The sequence below is a fragment of the Panicum virgatum genome, chromosome 1N (assembly GCF_016808335.1).
Source record: "Panicum virgatum strain AP13 chromosome 1N, P.virgatum_v5, whole genome shotgun sequence".
NCBI classification, from domain to species: Eukaryota; Viridiplantae; Streptophyta; class Magnoliopsida; order Poales; family Poaceae; genus Panicum; species Panicum virgatum.
The window spans coordinates 32,168,912-32,194,176 of NC_053145.1; the positions used below are offsets into that span (position 1 = coordinate 32,168,912).

At 42.6% G+C, this 25,265-nt stretch overlaps 1 protein-coding gene across 3 annotated transcripts; it reads left to right on the top strand.

The window, feature by feature from the left end:
* Window positions 1-793: 793 nt before the first annotated feature.
* Window positions 794-23,869, top strand: LOC120655633 (probable protein transport Sec1a). 3 transcript variants are annotated; one of them, XM_039933550.1, is made up of 21 exons: window positions 794-1,111; window positions 2,207-2,262; window positions 2,422-2,503; window positions 3,985-4,063; window positions 4,999-5,049; window positions 5,139-5,235; window positions 5,330-5,362; window positions 5,984-6,112; window positions 9,671-9,862; window positions 9,951-10,034; window positions 10,139-10,237; window positions 10,315-10,388; window positions 15,405-15,501; window positions 16,418-16,543; window positions 16,623-16,718; window positions 18,875-18,991; window positions 19,075-19,152; window positions 20,183-20,373; window positions 23,168-23,258; window positions 23,372-23,461; window positions 23,542-23,846. In XM_039933550.1, the coding sequence occupies exons 1-21, from the start codon at window positions 1,042-1,044 to the stop codon at window positions 23,593-23,595; spliced, it is 1,986 nt and encodes a 661-aa protein (XP_039789484.1). In that variant the 5' UTR covers window positions 794-1,041; the 3' UTR covers window positions 23,596-23,846. The 3 variants fall into 3 exon arrangements, with proteins under 3 accessions (XP_039789484.1, XP_039789485.1, XP_039789486.1); XM_039933551.1 differs by having other exon boundaries at window positions 1,042-1,111; window positions 19,078-19,152; window positions 23,542-23,869; XM_039933552.1 differs by lacking the exons at window positions 794-1,111; window positions 2,207-2,262; window positions 2,422-2,503; window positions 5,139-5,235 and having other exon boundaries at window positions 3,979-4,063; window positions 23,542-23,869.
* Window positions 23,870-25,265: the final 1,396 nt, after the last annotated feature.

Sequence of the window (25,265 nt, forward strand, 5' to 3'; positions counted from 1 at the left end):
CTGCCTAGGTGCAGAACTTTCCGAAGCCATATCACTCATATCCGGAGTCCAAATTAAACATTCTATATACACATTGGATCATCAAACCGGTATGACGGTGTCACCGCTCGCTGCTTTGGCTGCTCGTAGGCCTAGGCCAGGAAGTGTGTAGCCCCATTGTGTTCACACACAAAAATGATAGCTCGGAGGAGACCGATCAGATCTGTCTGGCCACCCCCGTGGGTCCGTGCGCCTAGAATTTATTCCATCGGCAGAGTACCTTTGTTTGTCTCCTTCAACTTTAATGAAAAGCCTAGTCTCTCGATACTAACTAATTAGTTAGGAGAGGTGCTTACTTTTGTAGTTAAGGATTCATACCCCATCTCATTCTTTTTTCTTTTCAAAGAAAACCTTACCATTTTTATTTTGGGCCGCTGTTACCATTTCCATTTCCGGAATGTTTTGGTCACGTCCGTTTCCGCTCCGAAGAGGAAGGTTTGGATCTTTCAATCGTATGTCGTGAGGGATGTGACCTGTGTTAAGTCCATAAGATACCACATCTTCTAGTGTTCTATGATTCACCTCTGAATAATGAGCAGGTAGTTCGATCCTTTTGTATATCTTCCTAGTAAACGGAGATCCGGAGCAATAGGTCAAATTTCTATATAAAGAAGACTTGTAAACAAAAGGACTTATTGCTTTTTTTTTTTGAAATAACGCGCCAAGGCTGCTAGGCAGTTATTTTCCAGTTCCCATAGCAGAAGCGGGGTAGCCCGGTAATTTCCTTTAGCCGGCGGCGGCCGACGACCTCTTCGACTCTTCGAGAACCCAGAAAGACTCTTCCTCCGCGTTGCTTCCCCCTTTCCGCACTCTGACGCGGCAATCTCGCGCCCAGCGCCAAGCGCCCAGCGCCCCGTCTCCCGCTTCGCTTCCTCGTCGTCGACGTCGTTCTCCGATCCCCCAGCCGCTGCTCCAAGTCGGGGCTGAGTGATCTCTCCGGCCGACGAGTCCAGGCCGAGGCGCCATCGCCGGCAGCAGGAGGCGGGGAATATCTCCGGCACCATGTCGTTCGATTCGGACGCCTCCTCGCAGGTCGGGGACCACCGGAGTTTCCGCCAAATCACGCGAGATCGTAATTATCCTTCTCCCCCTCCCGCTTTGGATTTGCTCGCGCGCTAGTGCTGCTGCTGGTACTTGGTAGTGGTGGTGGAAATGGATCTGGCAAAATTGCTTGTGCTGCTCGAAATACCAGCGTGTAATTTGTTTCTCTGGAGCTCTAATCGCAGTAGAGAATTGTACGTCTGAGTTGGCTTTCACTCGCGAAGGTGCTTGAATATGGCATTGCCAGTCCCATCAAATCGAGTGATGGCTTGTTGGATTAGCCGCACTTGTGGCTTCAGTCTGCCCTCGATTTCGTTACATTTGTTTCCCGATTGCTTACTGTTTATGTGTGCGGATGCCTTGCTCAAGAGAGTAGTGGCAATGCAATGAAGTGGCATATGCTTGCTTCTGCAATAGCAGCCAAACTCTGTTAGAAGTAACAGGGCCAAAATTTACATTGAAAAGCCACGACAGTTCCTGGATTGATTATAGCAAAATATGGTGAGATGTTGTTGGACTAATAGAAAAAATGAGCTCTAGGAATGGTAAGAGATTGTTTACCAATAGCTAGTTTAATGATGGTGTTGTTTGCTTATGGAACTGTTGTTGGCGTTTTCTACCACATATTTTTTTTGGAAAGTCACATAGTATTGCCTTAAAATTCACATGTTCTGTATATATAATTTGCTTTTGGGAAAAGTTGCGTAATATTTCCTAAAAGAAGAGCTATGATATGATGTGATTTTCATGCATAGTTGACAATTTTGTGGACATTCCATTTTTGTGTAGCTCTTTGTTATTAATTTGCTGAGTTAACTATACAATATTTTTGTAATTTAGCATCCCTATTTATTGATCACTGCATAATTAGTCTTATTTGTTTTATTCAACTGATTACATATGTCAGTGGACCTTTGCAGCCTACTTTTATGGTCCATTTACTATTTCATTCATGCTCATTAATTCAGCTCGTGATGCCCTGTATTTTACGAACATATTGCCTATCCCAAAATGCCTGAGACTGAAAGGGTTTTGCTGCTGCCACTGCTGTTGTGTTTTGCAAATATTTCATGTACTTATAATCCATGTATTCTAACTAGGTTTACTTGTGCTTTAATAAATACAGGTCTATTATTTGAAATGCTAAGATCAACTAGGAAGAATTCGAAATCAACATGGAAGGTATCATTTTTGCATTTGACATTTCACTATATTTCGATTTGTTTTTCTTGATGTGCCCTTATATAATGAAGTACTTTCCTTGCTGGTTTATTTTGTCAATCCATATTGTTTGCCCCTTACTATTGCTAACTGTACACAAATTGTTATGACCTTTTCTAGGTTCTTATCATGGATAAGTTTACAGTTAAGATTATGTCGTATGCATGTAAGATGGCAGATATCACAGAAGAAGGGGTTTCATGTAAGTAGGCACACATGATTAATTCTTTGCTGTGAGTTTTGGTTTTTATTTGCAAAGACAATTTCCTTTTGCATTGCTGCTAAAAATAAATACAATGTGGCAAATGCAAATGCAAATGATTTACCTGTTGCTCAGTTATTCTAGATCCCATAAATACGAAAAATCATAAATCTATGACGTGCTAAATCAGGCATAATGGATAATCTTATTCATATTCCTTCTGTTTTTTACACACCAAAAAAATCAGGTGCAGTATATATATCATATACTGCCATAAACATCCCCTTTCTTTTATTGTAAATCCCTAGCCATATGTGGGTGGCCATGAAATCTGTAAGCGACATTCGAAACAACATGCATCACTTCTAGATCTTTTTAAACAATTTTTGGGAGATTTCAAATGACTCTCCATAATTATCAATGAGGCCTTTTTGTGGGGTTTGGGATGGTTGTAAAATTTAGTTGAGTTACAGTAGAAGAATCTTCAGGTTATGTTATAAGAAATTATAAAGTCGCCTGGTGCAGAGTATTTCCAAGCAAAAACCCCTTGGACTGTTGGAATGGCCTTTTTGATATCGCCACGATCATAGTCACAAAGTTCCTGGGTCGATCGGGTCGAGGAACGGGGTCGAGGGTCGTCACTTTATAAAATTATGGTACGAAGGGGGTATACATCTATGGAACGATAAATTATTATGTGGGACGCGACCCTGATTCATCGGGGTCGATATCTTCGGGTCGATAAAGACAAAAACTATATATGTGCTACTAATGAAGAAACTAATCTGCACAAGCATATAAGAAACATATAAAAGAGTACATTTAGACCATGCTACACGTACTCAGCTCATTGTCTAACAAAAACCACACCAATCCACTGTCCTTAACCTCCTTATCCCAATTAAATCTGCTAGCAATGGGGCTGCGACCCCTTTCAAACCGGGACACGATCCAACCTTGAATGGGACACTGACCCTCTTCGACCCCGACCCTCGAATCGGAACGATGTTCCCGGGTCGAGGGACGAGGCATCGACCCTGAATCCTGTGACTATGGTCACGATAGTGTGGTAATGTAGTACCCAATGACCAATTCTTGTAATATGGTCTGCTCAGTGCATGCAGCATACATTCCGTGAAAATCGTGGATAACCATTCTTGAATGGAACCCATCCCATAAGACCTATATTTTATTTTTTGTATTGTATCATGGAGTTTTATTAAACGATGAAAATAGTGTTTAGAAACTCACTTTCTTGAGCTCAAATTGAATCATCTCCTTTTTTCGTATATGTTCTTCAACTTCTTGATTATGGCATACCGCTTATAATCTATTGCCTTGCTTCTTTCCATTTTTTTTTTGAGTTCTGTAACAATTCCTTTGGGTTCAAATGCTTTTGTTAGATATGGTATTGGGTCTTAGAGTTTTCCACTAGGTGTGTAATCTAACATAAAGTCCCAAATATGAAACTTCTTTTGCAGTGGTCGAAGATTTATACAAACGGAGGCAACCATTGCCTTCACTGGATGCCATATATTTCATCCAACCAACTAAAGAAAAGTAAGTTATCACGCTTGAAATGTTTGTATTACAAATCTTGGACCATAGGGTGATAGTCTTTTCATTTTTTGCTGTTGGAAATGGTCTACATGCCTATAACCTAGTAATTGGAGAAGTGTGACTAGAACAGCGATCTATATTCCACTACTTGGTTTGGCTAGTAAAATGCTGAAGCAGTTTACTGCGAACTAGTGGCCCAATAATTGAACATATTGATCTTATATGCGCTTTGCAGTTTATGCTATCTCTGGCCTTCGTACAAAAAATGTTCTTTTAGAACAGGAGGCTCCATAATGCCGAATGGTTCAATTTATATGGACCCGTAGCATAATAATTCAATGTGTGAGAAACCAATGACCACTTTCATTGATCATTTTGTTCTTCAAGTTGCATCAGCCGATTCTCGATCTCGTCTGGAACTTAGTATCTCTGGTTGTACCACCATGTTTAGTTTGATGCGCCAACAATTACATCCAAAAGCATAAGCTCACCATGTTTAGTTTGATGCGCCAACAATTACATCCAAAAGCATAAGCTATCGAGTTAAGTTGCCAAATCAACTCAGGGTGTGTCACAAAGAGGGTTCAGATTCAACACCTTATGATTTATTTCAAATTTGAATTGAATCCCAAAAATTCCAATACAATCCCCTGTTTCCAGGCAGGCACTCGTATGTCAACATAATTAATTTCCAAGGCCTCGAGATCAATAATTACTTCCAGCATGGCAATTTCTGAAGAAATTTCTCTAATTCAGTGTATGTGGGTGACCCAAAGTGGAGGTTGACATCACGGTTTGCTCATATGGTTGCACTTATCACCCATGAGCATGACACATGCTTAATTAAGCTAGAAAATGAATGTTGAACTCTTCATGCAGCCATATGTATCACTTTTAATTTGATGCTCTTAACTGTCATACTATGGTGATTGCAGCATTGTCATGTTCCTATCTGACATGTCAGGAAGAAGCCCTTTGTACAAGAAGTATGTACAACATATACATCCAATCATTTTTTATTATGTATACTTGCTTTGGTGTTTTATCTATCGACATAGCATTACTCGTGTTATAGGGCATATGTGTTTTTCTGTTCTCCCGTACATAAAGAATTAGTTGCTCAAATTAAGAAGGATTCAAGTGTACTACCTCGTATTGGTGCACTTAGTGAGGTTAAATGACTCTCTTGCCCCTTTCTGCTTCACTTGAGTATTTTATAGATTGTCATGTCGGTTGTTCATTATATCTTGTTTTTTAATCTTCCAGATGAATTTGGAGTACTTCGCTATTGATTCCCAGGTAACCATTTTCCTTCAAATAGATCATTGTTCGCTGATACAGTCTTGCTGTGATATATATGCTGGAACTACATATATCTGATGAGTTGGCTCATCTTGTATCATATAGCTAGGATTGATTAGAGTGATGACGCATATTTGCTATATTAAATAGTCAAGAAATTGTCATAAAGAATAGAAAATGGTCTTATTCAGACTCCTGTGGGGTGAATATGGACGATTTTTTTGGTTCCTCCTGTTGGATCCGTTTACAGGAGATCGTAACTAATATTGGCTGGAGTTCAGGCCTCATCTTTAGCAAACAGTCCGGTTCGAGTCCCATTGGAATTCAATTATGATTACTCATTTCTTTTCCTTATAAATATTTTTTTTTAATATTTTGACAGTAGAAAGAGATGAAAGCAACACTCTATTTTAAAATGATACATAAACATACCTCTATATAATTATGAGTAGCCCACAGGTTTCCGGTAACGGATTACCTGTATTAGTCAGAATATTGATACAATTCATGGATGTCTCTGAACAAGTAGGTTGAAGTCATCCAAGGATTTAGTGTAGTAATGTGATGGGCAGGTTTCCTGGACTTTCATTGACACTCGGTTTTTTTGATTGCGTGCAGGGTTTCATAACTGACCATGAGAGGGCATTGGAAGAACTTTTTAGTGAAAATGCAGAAGGGTCACACAAGTACAATGCTTGTCTGAACACAATGGCTACTCGTATATCCACAGTATTTGCATCATTGAGGGTATGGATGTACATGTTACTTGCAAAACTTCCTGTTGCCTGTACATTTCCATTTGCTTTTTGGTGTTGTGATGAGACATGAATAAAAGTGTTTTTACTGCACTGAGGAAGATGGATTAATTAATCCTAGGGAAACAGGTGAGTTGGTTGTCCCATTAGCCCACTGACTAGACCAAATGCCTGACCTTAAACTTACTAGCAAACTACGATTCACAACCCATAAGGTTTGGTGGACAAGGAAACCCTGAGTTTTTATTGATTGTGATGTCACCATGGGTTGCTAGTTAGGTCAATCCATTTCATCTCCATTTCATTGTTACTACATGCAAAGGCATAACAAGACCATAATGATTGTTGACGGCAAACTTGGTGGGAGAGACATTGTGGGTTTTCAAACAGGAGATCAGGGAGTTGTAATGGCCTTTCTGGGATGCGCAGTTTCCAAGTCTTCGAACAGGCAGCTTCCAAGGCTCTCCTTTGCATGCTGGCTCTATGGCAACCTTTGTTTCTCCTGCTGATTACCATTTCAACAGACGGCTCCTTTCCGAGTCATCTCTATACTGATTTCCTCAAATTGTCATATTCATAGTTACTGTTGGCCTCTGAAAATATGCTTATGGTAGCTAGTTAAAGGCCCTTCAGAAAATTCGTATTAGTGTCTGATGAGAATCCAGGCAGTCCTTTGTGAGTGGAAAAGCTCAGCAAGCAAGGCATGTTGCTGAAAAAGGATAATTCCTGATCTCTGCAGCCATTTTTGTTTGGTGGTGTCATGTTTCTAATTTATGTTAGAGTATATTTGGTAGTATAGGAAATATCTCGAGGAGGCTTCTTGCCCTCCAGGTCTTGAACCGCACTTGAGGCTCAATGCAATACAACCCACACAATTCCTACGCAATCTATCCTTCCTTCATGGTATCACGAGTCTTAGGTTTCTAAGGCTAGGTCTCACGCTTTCGCTGCCCTTGCGCCGCTCCCAGGTGAGGAGATCGATCTCCATTGGGGGCAGTGCCCGTGTAGGATGCATGACTGATCCCTCCAATTTGGCGCCCATCGTGGTCAAACAGCTGCAGATGATAGGGATGGCAACAGGTCGGGTAAGGTGCGGGTAGAGTAAATACCCGCCCACGATAATACCCAATACTCTAAGGCAACCCATATCCGCGAAGTCTAGCGGGTATAATTTTATACCCGTACCTATGCCTACTGGGTACGGGTTAGGTTTCGGGTACCCATCGGGTTTATTAATGATATCATAAATAACCTATCATTTGGTCATATAGACTAGCATGCTTTTAATTTGTCGCCCATACAAGCGAATGCAAAGCATCAGTAAAATAGAGAACTCAATGGTTCATTCTATACCTTTTTTTTCTTATCTTCAGCATCTATTTTGTAGTTGTATGTAAGTAAATGCGTTCAATTCTAGCTATGTATTTCATCTAAAAAATGGAATAATAATGCATACACTTCAATACAAACAATAAGCAAAATGTCAATGTCATTTTCAAATCTATTAGTTCACACAATCTCATTATCAGTCTATATAGTTCATACAATCACAAGAAAATGAGATATAAAATTTGAGAATGATATTAGTTCACTAGATTATTTATAGTATTTTGGGTACCCAACAGGTATATGCGGGTAAGAGTTTTTACCCATGCTCTACCCATGGGTAAAATTCTATACCCGTATCCGTACTGCGGGCAAAATTTCATACCCATACCCTCACCGGTCGGGTCGGGTACCTGCGGGTACCTGCATTCGTATGTAAAATTGCCATCCCTAGTAGATGACCTACTTCTCACGTGGCTATTCGATCTTGTTGGGCTGTCTCGTCGCCTTCCCTTGTCGCACCTTCCTGCATATCTGGCCTAGCGACGCCCTTATCTCCTCCTGTGCTGCTGCCATCGCTGCTTTGAGCGTGAGCGAGCGGCTGAGAAGGTCGCATGGCAGGCTCTAGGCTGCCGTGCCATTGGAGCACTAGGGTCAGGGCGCCGGCCACTGCGCTGCTTGTTGATGTCATCGCCGGGCTGCTACGCCCCGCTCGGGTCGGCGCCCTCATCGAGATTCATCATTGGATGGGCTCCATCGGGGCCACCTCGCCCCACCCCATCTACCACACCCCTTCACCACGCCGCTTCACCGCCATTGCTGGCGGGCCTCATTGCCGTGGGGCTCCATACCCAAGGTTTATCTTGCTGCCGTGTTTCTTTTTTCCCCGATCAGGGATTTGGTTTGCATTGCCCTGCCGTTTCGTCGTCGCTGCATTGTTGACACTCCCGAGGATGAGGTTATCACTGCGCCTTCCCAGGCTGCAGCGCTGACACTTGTAATCAGGCCATCACCACCAGTGTCACCGCCCTTTCAGGCAGTGGTGCTACCCATGCTGCCAGTCCGCTTCGTCACATTGGCTCTTGGTCTGAGTCCGCGCCAATTGCCACAACTTGCGGACACTGCCGCTAATGTTGCTGAAGGAAGATGCATTGATGCTCTTTAGCTGCAACGTCTACATCGCCGTCCAGTCGGCTCAGTGACTTGCTGAACATGTCAGCAAAAGGCTGCTGATTTTTTGACTAATGCGCCTTTGTTGCCGCTTCGGACCTACGCTCTCCTCCACGGCTTTGACCATATCCACCTCTACCTCTGCTACTTCGGCACTTAAGGGGCTACCATCTGCATGAGCTTTTCCTAGTTCCCACTCCAGACGTAACATCTGCACCAGCATTCCGATTGCAAGGGACATCTCCATTGTTCTTCATTTTGTCCGTTCGTGTTGCTACCGCTATGACTGTGGGGGGATGTTAGATTATATTTATATCTCGGGGAGGCTTCTTCCTACAAGTGTTGTACCCTATATATTTGCCCTCGAGGCTCAATGAAATACAACCCACGATTCATACGCATTGTATCCTTCCTACAATTTATGTGGACTGGCTATGGAGAAGAAGGCTGATACGGGAGTGCAGTCTTAATTGTCTATAGCCTCCACTATACTAGGATGGGCAGAGGAAATCTAGATGCTGGAGTGTGGATAGTCCCCCACATCAGCTTCCCCATCTTTCTATATTTGTTGATCATGGTGTCCTGTGGATCTTTTTGACCTAAATGACAAAACTAGCCAGCCCGCGCACATGATCAGCTGTTAGCTTTCCTGGTCACCATTAGCCAGGTTTTGTGGTGGCCTCACCCAGCCCACATATGCTTTATGTTTAAACAGTCTGATTTATGATGGAAAAAGATAGTCTCCTTGCCAAGTAATCTATGGGTGGAACAACCATCATCTGTTGATACAAGGAAAAAATGATTTAGTAGGAAGTGAAGTTGGGGGTAGTCTGGTATTAACTCCTGGAAAATAGAGACAGTAGATGGTGGAGCTTCGCTGATGTTATCGTTCGAGAGTTAAATTTTGGCGATAGCTTTGTTATAGTTGTTATTTCTTAATGCCCCAATCCAACTTCCAAAAAGAACTTTAATGCTTGACCTGTGTGCAAGTTGGTTTCAACCATCTGCTTGCATATAATGTATTAAAATGCAATGTTCTATATATACATTACAGGAATTCCCCCGTGTACACTACCGTGTTGCCAAGACAATTGATGCTTCTACAATGACAACACTACGAGACTTGGTCCCCACAAAGCTTGCTGCTGGTGTATGGAATTGCCTTGCGAAGTATAAAATGACGATACCTGAATTTCCTCAAACAGAAACATGTGAATTACTTATAGTAGACCGTTCAATAGACCAGGTACGTGTCAAACATACCAGTGATTATAGTTTACCTTGAGTATATAGTGTTAATCATTTTATGCTACTTTGTTTCTTTGGTACCGCAGATTGCACCAATTATTCATGAATGGACGTATGATGCCATGTGCCATGATCTGCTATGTATGGATGGCAACAAGTATGTTCATGAGGTGAGTATACAAACGTGCGTGTTGATCTTTCCATGTTGTTTTCTGTTCTATTGTCTCTGTAGATATTAATGGGTTCTTTTCTGTGACTGAAATGAAATAAAAAGGTTCCAAGTAAAAATGGGTCAGCAACTGAAAAAAAGGAGGTCCTGTTAGAAGATCATGACCCTGTCTGGCTTGAGCTTAGGCATGCCCATATAGCAGACGTGAGGATACTCCTTAATCTACCTGCCTATGTGATTCATGCATTCACTAACTGTATGTTTAACCATGACTATTGTAGGCAAGTGAGAGACTTCATGATAAGATGACCCACTTCGTTTCAAAGAACAAAGCTGCACAACTGCATCAAGCAAGGTTTGTTGTTTTAACCAGAGTATTATACTGCTTAGGATACTCTTCGTTAGCTAAGATGCATGCTCTTGTTATGTGTATTAGGTCATTCTGAATTATCATTGCAGTTAATTCGATATTAGATGTGGATGACCAGTTTTCTGCAGACACTTTTTTCCCCTTTTGTCTAATTAGGTAGTTGATATTGGCATATTGCTTTCCTGGATCGATCATACTGTGTGCCACAAATTATCATTGCAGTAATTGGACTTATGCTGGCAGCATTTCAGTTAGTGTAGAGCTGATGTCGTGCCATCCACCTGATATTCCCTTGGTGAAATGCATGAAACAGTTCATTGTGCAACATTTATCTTTTTTTTATGCTGTTTGTTCGAATACCATTATTTACATTGATCAATAATTTTTGATAGGTACCACTGAAGATATGTGAAATGTCATAATATGCCACTGTAAATCATCTTATGCGATATATGACTTTGTAAAACAGCTCATTTGATGCATGCCACATGAAAGGTTGATTTTTTTTACACCATTTGAAAATATGCAGATTTTGAACATGCCTCTAAATATTTCAGTTCAAATGGAAATAAAAATGAAACTCAACTGTTTTACCCCAAGCTTCTACCTTCACTCTGCCTTGTCGCCGACCACCTCTTGTAACCTCTTTGGCTCCCCCACTGTCAGCTATGTCCACAGCTCTCCTGCAAACCCATGGCTAACACTCTTCAACATAGAAGGCCCCCATCAGAGTTGGATTGGATCGATCTCCTTGGAGGTTTTGTCCACAGCTTCAAGCATCAGATGGTTTCACTTGTTTATCTGAATGAAACAATTCCCACAAGTTGAAACTGTATCAAGCGACCAAAAAATAGCTTCTCTCATCGACATCATCTCTCCATGTATCCTTTTATTTCTATCCATCCATAAAGTCCACATACCACACATAATTACTGCCACATCCATTCTCAGACACGCTATATCATGTCTGCATTGGAGAGGATGAACAAACTTGCCAACAGTTTTTGGGATAACCTAAATGTAGAGTATACAACCTTTCCCCAGACTCCGCACAGTGCGGGAAGCCTACGGCACTGTGTACGCCTTTTTTTTTGTGTGGATGATTGTATTGCATTGAGGCCTAGGCCGGTATATATTGGGGTACATGACTTGGAGGGCAAGCCTCTTCTATGGTAAGGTAGAGTCTGGATACAATCCTAACCTACCTTTTATAGAGATATCCCAAATATACTCTAATATCCCCCGCAGTTACAGCAGGAGCACTATAGATGGTGAGACTGGAGAAGAAGACGAAGGTAGGAATCAACGGAGTGACATCCCCTTGCAGACATAACGTCGGGGCAATACAAATGCTGTGACTACAGAAAAACTGGTGAAGCCTCATGCGGATGATAGCCCTTTGTGCCGATGTCGAGGTAGCCAAGACTAGGGTGAATAGCCATGGTTGAGGATGCCATGCGTAGGGTAGCCAGTAGCCGATGCGGAGGTAGTCGCATATGAAGCCGCTGGCGCCAAGGGGGCGTCAAATAGTGTTTGCACGGAAGTGCTGTAGACGAAGACAGTGATGCGTCGAGGACGAAGCGAGGATGACGCCATCAAACCGCGAAGGCCGAGGCGAGTACCGGGTTTGCCAGACCTAGCAGCGCGTCGGGGACGAAGGCACACCCCGATTTTGCCAATACCGGACATACGAGGGAGCGCGTACAACCAAGTCGCAGAGTGTAGGGGACCAGCAGAGGAGGTCTCGACGACAGTTGCAACACAAAACGATGAGGGAGAAGCCATAGTAGCCCGCAGTTGTCGGAGTAGACGAAGTATGCGAAGTAGAGATGGTGGTGGTGGCGATGAGGTGCTAGATGAAGCGTAGAGATAGAGCAGCCAAGCACTAGCCCAAAGGCCAGCTATCTTGGCGTAGTGGTCGTGGCGGCTGCGGTCGTCGGAGTCGGTGAACTCAAACAGCTTGACGAAGACCATGCGCGCAAGACGAAGCGATGTGTAGTTAGCGACGAGGTCGTGGACGTGGTTGGCCGCGGTGAGGATGCAAGAGGCGACGCAGTGGTAGCCCTCCGTACTCGGTGAAGGGCGTGCTTTACGAGGACGGACGTCACGGGAGTCGGTGGATCATGCATGTTGGCTGATCAGACCAAGTAGCATGAGGCGAGATGACGATAGGCGAAGTCGGTGAAGGCGTCTCGATCGGTGGCGACGAAGATGAGCCGGCGAGGGTTGACGTGCGAACAAAGGGGTGAGGAGGGCGATGCAGACAGTGTCCCCTAGGGCGCCATCCATGTTGCCATGCCGCACAGTCATAGGTGAGGAAGAAGGCGGTGAAGCCGATGCCTACTTCGAGGTAGAGGCGTGAGGTCGACGAGCGTTGGGCGACGCAATCCCGATCTTTAAAACAACAACAACATAGCCTTTTTTCCCAAGCAAGTTGGGGTAGGCGCAATCCCGATCTTTGATCGGGCAAAAGAAAAGAGACACAACAACATCTCGTGTAGAGTCCCGGGTGCACCTAGCACAGACCCTCACACTCTTATCTCTTTTCCTTCTCTTCCTACTACGGTCGACAGCCATAGCGAGAGGATGGACATAGCCAGGGGGGGCATAGGGGGTGGCCTAGCAGTGGCGGGAGGCGACGAAGACTCCGCCGGTGGGTTGGAGCTGGTCCGCCACCTCGGCAGATCCTGCCAGGGGAGAGGGTGGAGTCGCTCCTCCAGGGCTGGGGAGCCCGACGTGGATCTGTCATGGGAGGAGTCGCGCGAAGAGAAGAGCTGCCCATTAGGGCGCACATAGTGGACTCAAGCCGCCGGCGACGAGGAGCAGGAGAAGAGGGGGGCAGCCTTGTTTGCGGCATGGGGCGGTGGATCCCGCCAGGGAGGCAATGGAGGGAGGGCGGAGTGGGGCTCTGCCATGTAATCCGCTGGTGACAAGGTGGACGCACCGTGTAGAGGCCCCTGCTGCCGCCACGGTAGCACGGGGTAAGGGGCACGAGCGTGCAGGGAGACCATGGCTGCCACCACGATAGCGTAGGTCGGGGTGGTTGTTGACATCTTCCATGGCGGATGATGAGGTATGACCCGATCTACTGCTGCTTGACGCTAGACAACTGCATGTCAACTAGATCCGCCGTGGGGAGGGGGGCTACCCACGTCGGCGATCACCCCGGGGGCGCGCTGGAGGCGCGCCGTGGTGGAGGACCAGCGATGCGAGGAAGGCAGGGGAAGGGTGGAGGCAGCGGCAGGTTTCGCCTAGGATCCCAAACCCTAATCTCGTGATACCATGTAGAATAATAGGATCTGTATAATGCGTGGATGATTGTGCATTGAGGACTAGGCCGGTATATACTGGGGTACATGATTTGAAGGGCAAGCCTCTCCTATGGTATTGTAGAGTTTTGATACAATCCTAACCTACCTTTTATAGAGATATCCCAAATGTACTGTAATACTAAATCACAAATAGTTTCACGAGACAGCTTGTTTCTTTAAATCGATATTGTTCTCGAACAAGTTACTATTTTAACATAAGGCTAGTTTCTTGTTTGCTATGCTTTTGACAAGTGTGACCCAAAACCAGTTTGGGTTCATGCTTGGAAGGTCGACCATGGTGGTGGTTTTCTTATTAGGATAATTGATGGAGAGATATAGGGAGTAGAAGGTCTCGTACATGGTCTTTATTGATCTCGAGATGGCGTATGACAGTATCGAGAAATGTCATGTGGTGGGCCTTGGAGAACCACAAAGTTCCAACGAAGTACATTACCCTCATCAAAGATATGTATAAGAATTTGAGGACATTTGTCTGGACATGGGATGGCGACACCACGGACTTCCCTATTAACATAGGCCTACATTAGGGGTCAGCATTGAGCCCTTATTTATTTGCTTTGGTGATGGATGAGGTCACAAGGGACATACAAGGTGACATCTCTTGGTGTTTGCTCTTTGCTGATGATGTGGTGCTAGTTGACGAGAGTAGCGTAGGGGTTAATAGGAAGTTACAGCTATGGAGACGCACGTTAGAGTCGAAAGGGTTCGGACTTAGTAGGAGAAAGACCGAGTACATGATGTGTGATTTCAGCGCTACTAGGCATGAGGATAGAGACGTTAGCCTCGATGGGCAAATGGTAGCCCAGAAGGATACTTTTCGGTATTTAGGATCGATGCTACAAAAGGACGACGAAATTGATGAAGATGTTAGGCATAAAATTTTAGCTCGTTGGTTGAAATGGCGTCAAGCTTCTGGCATCCTCTGTGATAGGAGGGTGCCACAAAAGCTAAAGGTAAGTTCTATAGAACAACAATTCGCCTGATGATGTTATACGGCGCTTAATGTTGGCCTAAAAAATGCGACATGTCCAGCAACTGAGCGTAGTAGAGGTGCGGATGTTGCGGTGGTTTTGCGGGCACACAAGGAGGGATAGAGTCCGGAACGAAGTTATTTAGAATAGGGTCGGGGTGGCATTAATTGAGGAGAAGCTTACCTAACATCGGTTGAAATGGTTTGGACATGTCCAATGGAGGCCTCCTGTGGCGCCGGTGTAGTGAGGTTCTAAAGCGGGTTGTTTGTTTTTTGGAGCTCTTTACCCCTTTTTTTATTCTTCTTAATATATTGATGCGCAGTTCTCCTGTGTGTTCGAGAAAAAAGATAATGTAGAGAGGTAGAGATAGACCTAAACTGACTTGGGACGAGTCAGTTAAGATAGACCTTAAGGATGGGAATATCTTGAAAGAGGTAGCTTTGGATAGGAGTGCTTGGAGAGTAGCTATCAGCGTGCCTGAACCTTGACCTTTGTTTCTTTGGGTTTTATCTCTAGCCTACCCCAACTTGCTTGGGACAAAAGGCTATGTTGTTGTGCTTTTTAACTTTCTGCTTTGAGAAGGTAAGATCTTGTTTTGTAAATCAGATAATACTATCAGGGTACTTGTTCTTAATTTCTTGTTTAAGCATTGATTAGGGTTTAGGCTTGATCATGGTATTCCTTTTCTTAACTATCAGAAATGGTGGAGAGCTATCTACAAGAGATTTGCAAAAAATGGTTCAGGCTCTTCCACAGTACAGCGATCAAATTGACAAGCTTTCCTTGCATGTTGAGGTTGGTTTTTATATTTTCTGTATCAAACGTTAAGTTGCTCATTATCACTTGTCTAGTGGTGCATTACATCACTCGTAAGTTAAACATGGACTTACATGGATTGAAAAAGATCCATACTTTTCGTATTAAGATTTTGTGGACACCTTTTCAAGTTGCCTTTTCCTTTGCTTGCCCTGAGTAAAGTTTTATCTATCTCGTATTTTCTGTTTTTTGCCTTGCGAATGGTTCATCTAGAAAAACTCCAGTGGTATTCATTCTGTTTAAAATACAATCTATTTTTTGGGGTTACAATATCTACGAGTTATTTATAAAAGAATCAGAATTTCTTTTGTCAATTTTTTTATAAAAAACTTGACCTGCGGGGGGTATGATGCCCCCCTGGCATTGATTAAGGAGAAGACCTCACACAGGCCAAGAGAACCCCCGAACCTCTACCCACCCTTACACAGGGGCGCCGTTGCCTGTACTGTAACCCGTGTGAGAGCAGGCTGGGACCTATTTTCCATGTGAATTGTCTTGTAGGCAGACGAGGGGATTTTTATTTTCCATGTGCATTGGTTGTGTAGGCAGACGAGGGGATTTTTTTAACCCCAGCTTGAAATTCGCTCTCACCGAGAGTCGAACCCAGGACCTGAGGAGTGCTACTGAAACCACCTAACTAATCCGGCTAGGCACCCGTTCGCCTTTTGTCAAATTTAGACTCAATATATTCTTTTGTTTGATTTTTTTCCAAAGAAGTTACACAACTTATTATTGCTTTTAACTTATTGTCTGTATGGTTATGCTTTTCTTCCATATCCTATCCTAGACAGTTATTTGCTTTTTGAAGTATTCTATACATGTTCTATGTTTGTTTATTACATGGAACATATACAAAATGATTCTATATTACATTCTTTCACTTAATTTTGTACAGATTGCAGGAAAACTAAATACCATAATACGGGAACAATGTCTTCGGGATGTTGGACAGCTAGAGCAAGATCTTGTGTTTGGCGATGCTGGAACAAAAGAACTAATCAATTTTTTGAGAACACAATTGGTAATTTGCATTTGATCTACATAGGTTCACATATTGCACTTCTCCAAATGTTATATCTTGATTTACTGACTCAATGCAGGGTGTAAGTCGTGAAAATAAGTTGCGCTTGCTGATGATTTATGCAGCACTTAACCCGGAGAAGTTTGAAAGTGACAAGGGTGCAAAACTGATGCAGGTGAATCTTTAGTCTAAAATTTAATTGGTCCATGTCAATATTTTTCTAATTTTATTTTAATGTGCATAGACTCTATTGGAGCATGCTGTTTGTTAGTTTTCGGGGCACACTGTTTTCTTTTGGCTCTTATGTAAATGGTCTTCTGCTAACCTTGAACTTTATCCTTGTTTAGAAAATAAACCTAGAACTGAAATTTGGTTGAAACACAAACCTCAACCAACAAAATCGGACAAGTTACAGTGGTTTATATATTGCTCTAAAGCTGACATGGATATTTTGGCCTATTGATTGGATTGGAAAAGCAAGGGTGAAGTGTACTCGCCCTCCAAAGATTGCTCTTAACAGCGATTAGATGGAGTCACTAGGTAAATCCTTGCTTCCTTCAATAAAATAACATGTACTGCATTATAGAGCCCATCTCCAAACAATTGATACTAATAACAACCAAGCTAACAAACCCAATCTACTAAACTTCCAAATGTTCTTGCTAACTGATCTAAAGGACAGATGACAGCTTATCTCTATAGCTGATGGCTTTGCTTTTTTTCGTGACCGTGCCTGAGCACATTTTTCATTAAGAGGAAAGCAGTTACAGACACAATCTTGATGCGGCCAAGCAGAGCTTGATCAACACAAGAGCACAAAGGACTAAAAAAAGAGAACCACTAAAAAACGCACACACAAACGAGGAAACACAATGACAACACGAACAACAACAAAGCAACATGGAGATGACAAAGGGCACGACCCACACCTCTAGCCAGAGCTCTACAACTGAACTTGCTAGCAGAAACAACAGTGTCCAGGGTGCAGAGGTTTATGACTTAACAAAGGTGGCAAAGCATCCACCCATAAACCAACCATTTTGGCAAAGCATCCGCCCGAAGCAAACTTAAACCAATGTGATGACGGCAGCGTAGCATCCACCAGACCGGAACGGCAGCAAAGCATTCGCCAGCGAAGAGAATTCGACGACCAAGCGTAACCCAGACGATGCAGATGAAATAAAAAGGACAAAGTGATCCACATGTCAAGCTTGCTACCTTCTCTCTCTCTCTCTCTCTCTGCCTTCTGTCCCCTGCTCTGGTGAGCCCTCCCCAATTTCTGGACATCCCTGGCCTCTCAACTCCTGCCACGTCCATGGCTGTGGAGAACATACTGGGCGTTTCAAGTTCATGAGCGCTGTCAGCGCAATCAAAGGATGGTACCCTCATGGAGATGGATGTCGGACGCAGTGATGTACTGGATGTTGTTCAGGATATGTGGATAAACCATGGCTCTCAGATCAGGGAAATGAGACCCTGTCAACTGCCGTTTGTGAGACCATGAGGGAGGTCTGAAATGGGCACTATCCGTTCCTTCCCCAACTATACTGGATCTTCAGAGTCCTCCATGCTGTTTGGACACGCCAATCCAACCAAACATGCAAGTAACACAAGTGCACCTATCTTCCTTCTCCCCTGGAGTGGAGATTCATTTATGCTTCAAAACTCATTCCTTCTTCAATTTAGTTTGGATGGCCTAGCTTGCTTGTTTTGCTCTGCAGAAATGCAGAACCATTCCTCATGAACTTACAGCTGGAGAAAGATCGTTAGGAGGGTGGCCATGGTGGTGGAGATCTGGAACACAAAAGTTATTGTCTTTGTTCGCACGGGAGCAGCAGCAAGGGAGGAAGGAGGGTGAGAGTGAGACTGGGAGGAAGGGAGCAAAGAGAGAGGAGGATAAGGCTATAGGTTCCATCATTATTTTTCTTAAAAAAATAGATTTTCTGGATACAGTGCTGATGGGCAAGTAGCACCAGTAGCATCTCCATGAGCCTGAGTACATGGCACAATTGGGTAATTTGCCCGGCGTTGAGGTTTTGTTTTTCACCCAGTTTACATATTTTTGCTTGATTTTGAACACGAGGGAAAATCATATGTTTATAATAAACCATTTTCCAACATAATGTTCTTTGCATTAATAATAAGCTTGCGTGTGCTTGCTATAAGGATTGGCATGCATCCTGTGTTCGTGTCCATTGGTACCAAATTACCAATAAGGGTAAGCATTGATGAATGATAAACTGCTGCCATGGTATGAAGTGGCCATAATATTAATAATGTGAAATTCCTAACTTCAACAGTCACTTGCCTTGAACTTGAGATGTTTTACAGTTGGCAGGATTATCTGATGATGACATGATTGCCGTTAATAATATGCGTTGCTTATGTGGGCCTGATACAAAAAAGTCCACAGGAGGAGGTTTTACACTGAAATTTGATGTTCATAAGGTAAAACATTATAGGTTCTTTCTCAACTTGTATTCATATGTAATCTGGATCTCAAAATGTATTCATTTTTCTATTGCTAACAGAAGAAACATGCACATAGAAAAGAGCGAACAGGGGAAGAATCAGCATGGGCGCTGTCCCGATTTTATCCTGTTCTAGAGGTATAAATAAATGTCTTTTTGTCTGCATCATTATATTTACTTGATGCTAGTAATGAATCGTCTAAAACTTGTCAGTTTGGGTTCAGGTTCTTTGCATGGACTTTGCTTGCAATTCTATTCTTCATGTCTCACGTGGACTTAATATTCTTAAGATGCGTGTTATATAAGTTACCCACTTTAGGTACAAGATTGAATTTTTCTGTTTTATTTTATCAAATACCCTACCCTCATGATATTTACGAATTTTTTATATAATGAAGTTCCCAAGCTAATGTAAAATTTCTTACTAGAAGATATCCTTACTTACGGGGCTGGTTTTTGAATTTCTTAGAAAATATGACAAAAATGGATAGTTTAATCAAGGCAAAAGAGATATTTAACCTGGAAAAACCTTCTTGAAAAGCCAGAGACGCACAGAGCTGAAATCCACTTCAGAGGATAGTTTATTATCTGGCAACAACAACAACAACAACATAGCCTTTTTTCCCAAGCAAGTTGGGATAGTTTATTATCTGGATATATAAGAAATTAAGAATGATCATATCCCATCCCATGAGGTTCTAAAGCGGGTTGATAATATAAAGAGGGGTAGAGGTAGACCTAAACTGACTTGGGACGAGTCGGTTAAGAGAGACCTTAAGGATTGGAATATCTCTAAAGAGGTAGCTTTGGATAGGAGCGCTTGGAGACTATCAGCGTGCCTGAACCGTGACCTTTAATTCTTTGGGTTTCATCTCTAATCTACCCCAACTTGCTTGGGACAAAAGGCTATGTTGTTGTTGTTGCTGCATATCTCATCTTATTCAGCTGTGGAGATATGACTATGGGGTACTCAAAGACTTGGTGCGGTAGTCTAATCTGCAGGGCTACTGTTTGTACACTCAAACCACTCTCACCACCAGAAACACGAACAAATAATTGTATTTTTCCCTAAAATCATGGTGACACCGCGATAGACTTCTTGAAATGCCTTTGTTTTATTTTTTTGTTTTTATTGGTACATGGACTGACATACTTACCTGTCCTACAGGAATTGATTGAGAAGCTCAGCAAAGGTGAGCTGCCAAAAGATGAGTATAACTGTATGAACGACCCTAGTCCTAGTGCTCATGGACTGCCAACCAGTAGCTCTCTCCAAACAAGTCCAGCTCACTCAATGCGATCTAGACGAACAGGTGGCACATGGGCCAGACCTCGTGGCTCAGATGATGGATATTCAAGGTGAGTGGTGGCTACTCATCTCTTGGCACATATTAGCATGAGCTGAAATCATCCTTGTTACCAAGAGAAGTTAGGAAGAGAGGTTGTTTGATTGTTTCAGTGTAGAGTCTTGTCAGAACTAAGTAGGACATGGGCGGGATATTTTTCGTTCTCAGATGTTATTTATTTTCCAACTTGTGTAATCTCAGCCATTGTGGAGAAATATTGCCCTATACCGAAAAGGAACTAGTTAGGAAGTTCTGATTCTATTCCTTAATGTTATTCAAGGACCATATTGATCCTAAATGTTTCTGTTATTAACAATATGCAAAAACTACTAATGTTATTCAAGGACCATATTGATCCTAAATTTGAAAAGAAAGAAAAAACTACAAGTTTTCTCATTAACAAAGGAAAAAAAAGATTCGCCATACTTATTTTGGGAGTACAATTTATACAAGTGGAGATTGATAAGATGTTGATATGAATTGTACATTTTTTTTTCTCGAACAGCGCAGGAGAACTGCATGTCATTTCATTTAAGATAGGAATTGTACAAATTTTTAGATCCAATATGTAAGAAAATCCTCAACAAAGTACAACTCTTTTAGATCTAACTATGAAGTGTGTTTCAAGCATGGTGTAAATGTATTTACTGAAACTAGTTCCTCCATCACAAAATCTAAGGTTAGACCTCACTTGGCATGGTCTCCCAAACTATTCTGACTCTTAATTCCTTCTATACTATAATGTTTTTGGTAATAAAACCATATCTAGGGATGAAAATGGATCGGATACAGATAGATATATAAAGATACAATATAGTACAGATATTTATTTTCTCTTAGATTCGGATATGAATAATATCAAATGTGTCGGATATTTATATCTATCCTATTCACATCATAGTATCCAGATATGGATATGGTCTATTCGCGTATCATATGTAAACCATGATCTTTGCGTATGTAATTGTTACGGAAGTGAAGAGGAAGAAGGAAGACTGAACTGTGTGTATATTGCAATAGCCCCAAAGGGGTATATATACAAGAGAGCACCTATACCCTAGACACTAAGAGATTACAATACTACCCTTGACTATTATACTCTAACACCCCCTCTCAAATGCAACGCGAATGCAATGACGTTGCATTTGGAGAGTTGACACTAAGCACTAGACTCAACAAAAAAAAAAGAAAATGATACATCCAAAGTCCAAAATCAAAGATGTCATCAAAGCATGCAACTCTTGACATGTCGATGTAGATGATCTCCACAAGACAGCTGTTTTGGAGATTTTGAACCTGACGAGATTAGTGATGTGCCAAATCAAGCCAAATGGGATGAAGATAAAATCACAGCAGCAGGACGGCAAAGCTGTGATACTATCGTGATGATGACTATGAAGGCCACTTGGTCATGATGTGTAGCAAGAAGGCTACGAAAGGACCAAAATGACAAAGATGCATCAACCATGACGACGAAGATGGGTTGCCACACATCATGGCAAATCCGAAAAAGAAAATGATGGCTGATTTGGCAACTAGGATGTAGGCACGCACGGCATTGACGAACTGAAGATATGCAATTGGACTTGGATTGATGTTGATGCAAATGACACCAATGCTAGCAGCTGATTTGGATGGAAACTGATGGAAATATGACACAATATAGTAGATACTAGCTGCAGGACAGATGCTATATAGCAGGAGCAAAAGGCACTTTGCCTCAAAACAGCAGAAATATATGACAATATACTATGGATTGACAGTGATGCAATGAAATTTAGGAAATTGGCCTCAACACTATAAGCACTTAAGCAGCAGCAATCAACAGGCAAAAGGAGACGGTGGAGCCTTGCACTAGGAGCAGCAAAGGACTGATGTATATGTCAATTGAACCAGCAAGCCACGAGAGGCAGCCCAACCAACAGGAAACAAGACCAACCAGCAGCAGACAGTAGCAGAACAGAGCAGTTCATATATGAGCAGAGTACGTAGCAGAACAGCAGACCAAATCCAATCCCAGATGAGCAGCCGCACTAACGATGCGGAGCAGAGGAGCGGACGGACGGCTCTGCGGGAAGACATGCTGCTGCTGCTGCGGAAGGACGAGCAGGGATGGCGGCGGTTGCGACGTGCGCGCCGGCTGTAGACGAGGCAGGGGCGGCGACGGCCGTAGAGGGCAGCAGACCGGCGGCAGATGGCCGCGACGGGGGGCGTGCGGGGGAGCCGCGACGGGCGGCGTGTCCGCGACGCGCGGACAGCAGGCGGCTGCAGACGGAGGACGGGCCGCCGCAATGGGCGGCAGAGAAGACAACGGCGGCTGATCCGCGGGGAGGTGGCCACAACGGCGGCCGGACGAGATGCTGCTGCTGCTGAAGACGGCGCCGCGACGGGCAGCGAAACTTGCTGCTGCGACATGACTAGGGTAAGAAAAAAAATGGGTTTGGGGCTGAGCGATGCCGCCCCCAGGAGCAAGACGAAGCTCCCAGGGGCAGCACAGCAACGGCGATGAGGGTGGCGGACCGGATCTAGGCAACCACAAGCTCTGATTCCATGTTACGGAAGTAAAGAGGAAGAAGGAAGACTGAACTGTGTGTATATTGCAATAGCCCCAAAGGGGTATATATACAAGAGAGCACCCAAACCCTAGACACTAGAAGATTACAATACTACCCTTGACTATTATACTCTAACAGTAATTTCATGTAATAAACCTTTGCGCATTCTATTTTCAAATCTATGCAAATGTAAGTTATAATCTGTTATTTAACTTTCAGCACCATCCGCTAACTACTTTGAGCATTTTCCAGTGATTCTGTGTTGAAGCATGCATCAAGTGACTTCAAAAAACTTGGTCAGCGTATATTTGTTTTTGTCATTGGTGGTTCTACTCGTTCTGAGGTATGTTCAGTGCATCGCTTGCATACATTTGCATGTCGTGCATTAGTATCCAAATAGCCATCATTTTGTGTTTTTCATCGTAATTGCTCTAACCAGTATTGTATATTTTCCAGTTACGTGCTGCACATAAACTTTCATCCAAGCTGAAAAGGGAGGTCATCCTTGGTTCATCTAGCCTTGACGATCCTCCCCAATTCATCACAGTAAGTAGCTTGTGCTGTTGCTGGTCACCTCCGATATGCTATGTGTCAGCAAAACTGAGCAGGATTGCCATGGTTTGCAGAAACTGAAGTTGATGTCAGCAGACGAACTGACACTTGATGATCTTCAGATATAAATAGGGCCGTACCCAGTTCGAAGTTGGAATGGTGCTGTTCAATATGAGCCGTAAATTTGTATGTATTCTTATTTCTTCATAATTCTTGTATCAGCTTGTGTGTGGGGCAGCATCATATTGATTCGGTAGAAAGTGTAGACTCAACAGTACCTTTACTCTGATTGGATTAATGTACATAATAGTGAACATCAGCTGTAACTATACGGAGCATTTTTAGATTGGGCCAATGGTTTGTTGGTTTCAAATTTCAATGAACTAGATCCCTATTTCTCTATCCACGTATGTTGAAACTGATTATATACGCTGTAAAATGTAACTGTTATGGTAGCAGTGCACCTAATAATCTGAGTCCTTCCCAGGTGGTGCCTTTTGGAACAAATCGGTTTTAACTCGCAGGTTTTACTCACAGGTGCTGCACGAACCAACGTTAGATGGACTGTTTTCTCTCTCCCCCCACCCCCTTTTATCGGTTTGCTGCCGAATTTTTGGAAGCTGTTTTTAGGTCATGTTGATAAACAACTTCATTTTTGAAAATATGTGTACTCCCAACAGTCTTTCTTTCCCAATAAACTCGAGGGAAAGCAGTAGTTCCACGATGCATCTTCCTTTGCTTTTTGGTTCATCTCAACATTCATGGTAGTGCTAGCTCTAGTACCGCAGTTTCCTTGACGCCACCTGTTTTTTCTCGTGGCTTACATTGCAACTTGGAGCCTTGATTAAAAATACGATTCTTCACATTTTCTACTGAAATACTTGACCAAGATAATTCTTGGTACACCAATTTTTGTTTCCACTCCACTACATCTATAACTTGGTTAACCATTGCTGTTTGCAGAGTTAAATTGAATGTTTCTGAAACTGATTCTTGCGGTGCATTTTTCTCCAAATTATTCCATTGAACTTCAAAATCTCCAAGAATCAAAGTTGTAGGTTTTAAAATTCTCTACAACTTTTTAGCCTCTAACCTTTCCAAAAATTGCTCTGAACAGGTAGTACTCAAGCTGTTTTTCTGAATATTCAGAAAAGCTCTTTCAAACTAACCCTGTTTGAATTCAGATCTGACTATCTTGCTAAACTTTTTCATGAGAACAAATGACATATTTTCATAGTTCGTTCAACCAGATTTTGAAATGGGATACTTGTCGTCCAAAGTTATCCCATGCGGTAACACTTTATTTGGCCTCAAAGTTGACCTCTTTTTGTTAAGATTCAGACTTCGAAATATTCTTAGTGCGACTGTTTCAGCATTTCTTTCCAACTTTGAGCCCTTCAAATAAATTATTACCATCTTCAAGACACTTGAACCTTGGTTATATTGCAAAGTATACACATTGTACTGTATTCTCATACTGACTAAGGTTTGACATGCTTAGCATTTTTTTAAAAAATATCAGCTATTGATCATGGCTAAGTAGCCATTATTATCAGATCCTGTAACTCCTCAAATCAACCTCTTTCTGACGTAATTTGAATTCCATCCTTCAAATTGTGAGTGTCATCTTGTTCAAATTTGCTGTTTGACATTCTTCAGAGAATTAAACATTCAAACTTTTCAAATATGGACAAAGTTTGACCGAATTTGATCCAGTTTGACTATTCATTACTCTATATTCTTTCCTTTTCTTTTCTCATTTCCTTTTCTTCTTCTTAACCCTAGTTGCTTAGGGTTG